This window comes from Capsicum annuum, chromosome 7 (genome assembly GCF_002878395.1).
Source record: "Capsicum annuum cultivar UCD-10X-F1 chromosome 7, UCD10Xv1.1, whole genome shotgun sequence".
Classification (NCBI taxonomy): Eukaryota; Viridiplantae; Streptophyta; class Magnoliopsida; order Solanales; family Solanaceae; genus Capsicum; species Capsicum annuum.
In genome coordinates, this window is record NC_061117.1 from 175,703,146 (window position 1) to 175,711,238 (window position 8,093).

The following is an 8,093-nucleotide window of genomic DNA, read 5'->3' on the forward strand; positions in this document are numbered from 1 at the left end:
ATCGGCTATGTTATGTATATTAATAGGGAGAGAGAGTAAAGTAATTAAAAAGGTGAAAGAGAGTGTAATTACTTTTAAATGGTTGATATTTATGTTATTTATACTTTTTTATTAGCGGTTTTAGAGTTCGATTTAGGTCATTCTTGGTTAAAACTAAAAAAAAATCATTTTGGTCGATTTTTCAATTATTAAAATCAAATATAATTCATATCCATCAATTTGGTTAATATCAATTTGGCTCAAAAAAAATTTATACTTCATTGTTTTTTTTTTTCTTTTGAATAATAACTTTGGATTCATGACTTTCTTTTTTTTTTTTGAATAATAAGTTTGAATTCATGACTTTCTTTTAAAAAATGATCTTATGACTTTCTTTTAAAAAATGAGCTTAAGATGTAAAATTAATTAGCCTATTAAAGATAATTGAAATTTTCATGAGAAATGATACAATACAACAACAACAAACCCAGTGTATTCCCACCTAGTGGGGTCTGGGGGGTAAGATGTACGCAGTCCATACCTCTACCTCTGATGAAGTAGAAAAGCTGTTTCCGAAAGACCCCCGGCTCAGGGCACGAGATACCACACAAACACATAGTAAAGCACAGAAACAGATTACATAACATAAATACGGCATCCATAAGTAATATAAAATAGAGGAAAGCAGAGGAAAGCACACAGATTCGTAATAAAACATGAAACACGGAATACGAAATCATAACAGGAATAAAACCCCCACCAAGTAATCCCTACACTAGCGACCCAAACTGGCCCTAATCCTCTGCCGTAATTCGCATCTTCCAGACCTTCCTATCTAGGGTCATGTCCTCGGTGAGCTGTAACTGTTTCATGTCCCGCCTAATCACCTCACCCCAGTACTTCTTCGGCCTACCCCTACCCCGCCTAAAACCATCCAACGCTAGCCTCTCACACCTACGGACCGGGGCATCCATGCCCCCCCTCTTCACGTGTCCGAACCATCTCAATCGTGCTTCCTGCATCTTGCATTCCACTGAAGTCACACCAATCTTCTCCCGGATAGTCTCATTCCGAACTCTATCCCCTCTAGTCAGTCCACACATCCAGCGCAACATCCGCATTTCTGCCACCTTCATTTTTTGGATGTGGGAGTTCTTAACTGGCCAACACTCCGCTCCATACAGCAAGGCCGAATGGACTACCACCCCGTAGAATTTGCCTTTAAGCTTGGGCGGCACCTTCTTATCACACAGCACCCCCGACGCGAGTTTCCACTTCATCCATCCCGCCCCAATACCGTGCGAGACATCCTCGTCAATCTCACCGTTACTCTGGATCACGGACCCAAGATACTTGAACTTATCCCTCTTACATACCTCCTGTGCTTCCAACTTCACCACTACCTCATTCTCCCGCCTCACGTCATTAAACTTGCATTCCACATACTCTGTCTTGCTTCTGCTCACCCTGAACCCTTTAGACTCAAGAGTTTGCCTCCACACCTCTAATTTGTCATTCACACCCCTTCGAGTCTCATATATCAGAACTACATCGTCTGCAAAAAACATACACCACGGCACTTCCCCTTGAATACGCCGCGTCAACACATCCATCACCAACGCAAACAAAAAGGGACTAAGAGTAGATCCCTGATGCAATCCTGTCAGGACAGTGAAATGCTCTGAGTCTCCTCCCGCCGTCCTCACTTGGGTTTTCGCTCCGTCATACATATCCTTAATTAGTCTGGTATATGCCTGCGGTACTCCACTCACCTCCAAGCATCTCCAAAGCACCTCCCTGGGGACTTTGTCGTAAGCCTTTTCCAGGTCGATAACCACCATGTGCAGATCCTTCTTCCTTTCCCTATACTGCTCCACCAACCTCCGTACCAGGTGGATTGCCTCCGTCGTCGAGCGGCCGGGCATAAATCCGAACTGATTTTCCGAAATAGATACAATATTTGTGATATTTATAGAAGTTAATGTATTGTATAAAATTAAATAGTCATCGGATCATTGTAATGATCGAAGAAAAGTAAAATAACTTTTGTATAATGAAAACAGAAAGTGACTAGTGTTGTGTAATAGATATGCTAAGTCACAATGGATGAAATTTGAAAAGAGCAACAGATTTGGGTATATAAGTTGAACCCAACAGAAGCTATGAAAAGTAAAGCAGATGACACCGCGAAATGCAACCACCATTTCGAGCTAACTCACAGATGCATGTTAAAAAAATCGCTAGTTGCTATTATCCGTGAAATCAACTTCTCTTTTGCTTAGAACTTGCAAATCAATTATGATCTTAAGAGGATATCCTTGTCACAGTCATATTCTCCTCTGCACAACAGGAAGTCTGGAAAGGAATAGCGCAAAATGTTCTGTCGCAATGCAGAAACTAAAACATAATTGCCAAGCTGCTTTTACTATGGTTCCTACATCAGAAAATAGAAGCTAAAACAAAGAGAAGCTCATTCAAAATCCACAATGTAAAGCTACTCAGTACATGCCTAAGTATTTCAGTCGAGAGAAATTACATGGACCTACAATAAGGACATCTTACCTACAGAATGGTCAAACAATACTATCATCATCTCGGCTGCTTTGCTGGTCTTGCTCTCCCTCATCTGTATTTTTCCTATCCCCCTCTACGCGATGCCTATTTCTATTTCCAGATTTTGAGCTTCCACCATCAGTATCAGCAACAAGACCAATCTGGATTGCTTCCAAATACAACACCTTCACCAAATTCTTAAAGCGTCTTCTGAATGTTGGTGCCCGAGATAATGAACCAACAATTCCCTGCAGCCTGTTGGTTCGTAAAAACATAGTTCAATTGTCGCTCCACATTTCAATAGAAATTAGAATTCTATAAGTTCCAACTAACAGGGCCATGGACAGTTTGAATGATTCTGCTTGTACATGTGAGAATCATTACTATCTCACTCGAAATACTCCATAAATAGTCTTACAATATTTCAAATACTAGAGTTCTGTGTCTACTGATGGTCAAACCAGATTCTAAAAATACTGCAAATACTGAAATACTATAGTATTTATGGTCAAACAGGTACGCATGAACTTGCATAATAGTATTATAAGAAGTGGATACATCTTCACCTACATATGCAAAAAGACATTACGGACTCTGGCTGGAATGCACCATGGAAGAGCTGAAGAAGCTACTATATTGTGATTGCAAAATATTACATGTTCGTAAAGCATTTCATAAATATAAGCTTACCTCCTAATTACAGCTTGCAATTGTGCTCTCCTCACAGTATCAGTGGATGGAAATCCCGTGTTATCCCATTCCTCTGGTCTTTCATTTTTGTAACACATTACCAACTTCCTCAGGATAATTTCTTCATCTTCTTCCAATTGTAGTTTTTTTATTTGCTCCTTCATGACTAAGAGCGGCGCAAGGAACCACTCAAATACTTTATCCTTTGGCCAGTTGGACTTTGTCAGTTCCACTTCGTCAGCTGTATAGAGCACAAAAGACATCAGTTCTTCCTAAAGGTAATAAATAGGCGGAAGACGATGAAGAGAAAAAGGCAACCTGAGGGAAGACATACAAATTAGCAGGCCCGAAGAATTAGATTTTGCAGATGCAAGCAGACACTGTAAAATGGTCCAAGCAGGCAATTTGATCCCTAGCTTCTTACAGTCCCCCTTGACAATACATTCCTCAATATCTTTGACATCTATCAAGTCTTCACGTAGGAGTATTCTGCCATTGACCTCGCAGGACTTGAAGAGCCAACCCCATACCTACCACAGAGTTACATTAGGTTCATAACATCAAAGAACTTAAGTTGCTGAAGTAATTACACATGGACTTTTACATCTGCAACAACAACATAACCAGTGTAGTCCCAACACGGTTGGGGTCTGGGGAGAGTTGGAGAGTGTAGGCAGACCTTACCCTTACCTCGTGGAGGTAGGAAGGTTGTTCTGAAAGACCCTCAGGGCTCAAGTAACACATATCAAAGCCAGTACAAAAGAAAAATATAGAATCAAAGAGGACATAGTAAATCATAAGGAAAACATTACATAGCCTACAGAGAAAAGGAAGATTTTTATACCTGCATGGGCGTATATTGTTGGATTGCCTGCTTCAGGGTTCTTGATCCATGCGAAACAAGCTTCAAGCTGTGTGATCCTTCTTTTTCTTTTTCATTTCTCAGCTCAATTGAGCTCTTACTGTCAAGGCCTCCAGAGGAGCTCATATTTCTTCTATATTTAGGCCTGGCTGCCGGAAGAATCAGAGAATCAACATCATCGTTGATGGCATCATCAAGTTGTTACACAACATTGATAAATGACTCAGTTTCTTTCAGATCATAATGTAATGAACGAAAGTTGGCGAGCTATACTATACAGGCAATACCTCGTGTAGCATGACCCTTCTCTCATGTCAAGTAGGTCATTTGTGTATTCGTCATATATGGAAACTGCAGCTAGGATGTACGCAAGTCCCAGCTGAAACGACTCTTCCTAGCAAAAATCTTGTCGCTTCAGTTAGAATAAGACAACGTGCTAAATGAGACATAGTGCCTCTCAAACTTCAAAGCTGGTTCATATGATTACATAGTAAAACGGAGAAAGTAGAGGGAGGAGAGAAAATAGACCTGATGCACCACAACCCCGCTGTAAAGTGCGAGAGCAAAACTTGAAAAGAAGGATGCTACCACAAATCCAGCTACAGCTAAAGGCCACAAAAAGATTGCAAGGCCAGCAAAAGGAACACAAACCGTCTCCAGAAATGGGCCTTCCCTTCCAATTAAGTCTTCTAGTAGCCTCTTCCATCCCCTGAGGAGCATGAATGGACTCTTCCAAAGAGCGAGAGCTGTAATAAAGGGCACATCCACTGGAATTGCAAGCAGAGAAACCAAAATGCAACTTGGCAGCTTTGACAGCCTAGGACAGATCATGATAATGAAAATATAGTACACTGTAATCTACCATCTTTGTCCAATGCTTTTAAGAAGAAGGTTCAGATATCACTCACTTCACTTCTATTCGTTTCTCATCTGGATCCATTTCCTCAGAAAGCTCGTCCATATAAGAAAAGTAAGAGTGAAAGCAAAAGTCTGTAAAGTCCCATACTACTGTGCAGCTCCCTTTAATAGTAGAAATACAGCCATCCTGATAATTTTATCAACTATGATCTTTGGCATGTAAGAGACACGATTACATTTGAACAAACAGAAAGAACTTGCAGGGATGTTCATAGTTAAGCCATCAGTAGATTTCATGCACATATTATTCTATTGCAGAGCTAGATCTTTATATCTTTTAATAAACAATTAACTATAAAACAATAAATAAGTAATCAATTACAAAAATTGGCCAATAAAAAGCATAAAAAAACTTGACAGAAATTCACAAAGGAAAAGCAAAAGACTACAAAAGTAAGACGAATGAAGGTTATAAGCAGGAATCTTTTCTCCCTTCCAATTTGAGGAAGAAAAGCAGAGAACTACTTGACCAACTTGAACATCACAGCCATCTAGTGACAGTGCTATGAATTCAAAACATTTGGATGTTCTGGAGGCATAGTTAATGAATGCAGACTATTTGAGCAAGGGCTTATCCAGAAGAAACTAAATAAACAGATGAATTACGCCATCATATGACCTGGAAGTTTATATTTGCCAATCAACTGCCCACATAAAGCAGGAATCATGACTAATCTGGCAAACAAAAGCCCACAAATGTTCAGCATATCAAGAAAATAAAATGTCCACTTTTTTACTACAATACTGATGTCTCGTATGGGAGCTTAGAGCAATTCATCTAATTATCATTGATAAACAGATAACACAGTTCATATGGACGCTGAGACTCACCGCAAAGCAGTGGTAGATCTTGCAAGTGATATTCTCTCCAATAGCCTCAAAAGTTGCAATCAAAGGAGCGAAAAAACCATACCCAATCCCACCAAGGACGCTCCCAATAATGGCTAATATGGGCCAAAGAATCAGAGGAACTGGCAATGAAACCAGTAGCGATATCTTCAAAACCCATCCAAGCTTTTTGCTTCTGAAATGTGAAACAAATAGCACAAAAGCCAACAGAGTACTGTATCAGATACACACTGGGCAACATTCTGTACTACTTTATAACCCATATAACAAGAGCATTGGCAGGAAAACAACATACTTTGCTACACAGAAGTAGGTCCAGATAAAATGTGCAGGCCATAGTCCAATTACAACTGCTGAATTCCCAACAGCTATGATGACTGTCACAATGGGGCCAATTACTAACCCTGTCCAGACAAATATCACACTTGTCAATATCCACAACATTTAATATGCTCTTACATATATCCCCATCCATCTTGTCAATGTCGCTAGTCAAACTTCAAAAGCGTGCCCAGATGAAGAAAACAAAGAAAGCCAGAGGCTTAAAATGAGTAAAGTGGTAATGGTCAAAAATAATTTCAGTTAATACTGCAAAGATGCATGTAAGTCTTACAATTGAGCCCAATATCTTCAGACAACGCAAAAGATATATTGTGTATGGAAAGTCAATTAAACTTCAACAAATATTAAATTCTGCAAAATTTCACAAGGTAATTTAGTGCTAGAACCTTAAAGATTGAATCTTTAAAAGTTAAAAACCCTTGATTAGCCTCTGAACAAATACACTGCACATACTGCTAGTAATACTAGTAGTAATAGTAGTAGTTTAGTATGCTGCACTTACTTGTACCTTGTTATATGTACAAATATAGTGCAAATGTCTTAAAATTGCTCAAACCAAGGTTCTTGGTACAATTTCCAAAAGGGTGTTTGCTTTTACCAATCAAAATAAGACACTGCAAAGAAAACGATTGATAGAGAAACAGTAATAGTATAGTATAGTGCACCTTTGAGAAGGCCAAGGAGGAAGAGCAAGAAGAAGAAAGGAAGAAATGAAATAAAGCTCCAAAGCTTGGCTAAGAACCCTACTGGCACTTCCATCAAGTTATAAATTGAGTGCCGTCTACTTTAAAAAGCTTCAGTTTACTGCTTCAATGAAGTTGACAGGACGATCAAAATCAAGAACCAATGTCAAAATTAATAAAAAGAATATCAAGATGAATATGGGGAAAGGAATAAAAGAATGAAATTGGAAACACAGAAAATGAGAGAACAGAGCCGTTATGAGCCATAACGTGGCAGAAAAATGTGGCAGTGATGCCACGTGGCGGAACTTTAGGCACTTCGATTCCCGTCTGAAGGAGGTTGAATACTGGGACTATACATAAGCCGTGATACTTCACAAAGAATCACGAACTCACGCACATCATCAAGCTCCCCTGTGTTGTGTTTTTTTGTCTTAGGGTATTTGGAGTAGAAGATAAATCATTCTATAAAAATTTTGAAAAATTCTCGCTCCCTTCCAAAATAATTCATAAAATTTTTGAAAAATTGTCGCTCCCTTTCAAAATAATTAAATTATTAAAGTTTTTTTTAATATTTAAAATAATTGAGTTATTCGTTATTCAAGACAGATATTGAAATTTTTTCTAATTTTACCATTTATTAATTAAATTTTCAAGGTTGTGTTTCAATAATTATTATTAATGTTTTGAAATTTGAAAAGGATAAAAATAAAAAAATATGTCTAATTTATGCCTTTTTCTTTTTCTCGTAACATATGTGTCATATTTCAACAATTCAATTATTTTGAAACGGAGAAGTATGTTTAGTAGAAAAATAAGTTTTCTAATAAGGAGAAAAAAAGATTTTTTTAAAATAATAGTAGGAAAAACAAGTTCATATTATTTTAAAACTATGCAAAAAGATATATACTATGAACAATAGACAAAAAAATATTGAGAGAAAACAAGAGATGAGTCATTTTTTTAAATATCAAATTTACAAGTGCTTTAAGTGTATACAATATGAACCATTATACTTCTATTTATAATCCTCATATAAAGGTATATGAAAGGTTAACCATAACATTAAAAAGGAAGATCATGGGTGGGTTAAGGAATGTGAGAGTTATATTCATAATGGTACGTAAAGTAATGGATAAGTAACTATTCAGCTTGAAGAAGAATTAGTTGTAGTAACTTCTTGGGAGTTATGAACATCCACATAAATATTACTTCAT

General features: G+C 37.8%; 1 protein-coding gene across 1 annotated transcript; it reads right to left on the reverse strand.

Annotated features, from left to right (window-relative positions):
• Nucleotides 1–2,000: 2,000 nt before the first annotated feature.
• Nucleotides 2,001–7,331, reverse strand: LOC107878060 (uncharacterized membrane protein At3g27390). Its single transcript, XM_016724930.2, has 11 exons — nt 6,859–7,331; nt 6,147–6,255; nt 5,834–6,026; nt 4,993–5,129; nt 4,613–4,901; nt 4,372–4,478; nt 4,067–4,229; nt 3,557–3,752; nt 3,223–3,463; nt 2,542–2,787; nt 2,001–2,413 (listed from the first exon to the last, which is right to left on the reverse strand). The coding sequence occupies exons 1-10, from the start codon at nt 6,950–6,952 to the stop codon at nt 2,553–2,555; spliced, it is 1,764 nt and encodes a 587-aa protein (XP_016580416.1). The 5' UTR covers nt 6,953–7,331; the 3' UTR covers nt 2,001–2,413; nt 2,542–2,552.
• Nucleotides 7,332–8,093: the final 762 nt, after the last annotated feature.

Excerpts from the sequence above, each read along its gene's own strand:
- LOC107878060 (XM_016724930.2), bottom strand. The coding sequence starts at position 6,952 with ATGGAAGTGCCAGTAGGGTTCTTAGCCAAGCTTTGGAGCTTTATTTCA. Across the intron at positions 3,753-4,066 it reads AACAATATACGCCCATGCAG|GTATGGGGTTGGCTCTTCAA; the intron begins GTATAAAAATCT and ends ACTCTGTGGTAG. Across the intron at positions 3,464-3,556 it reads TTCTTCGGGCCTGCTAATTT|CTGACGAAGTGGAACTGACA; the intron begins GTATGTCTTCCC and ends TGCTCTATACAG.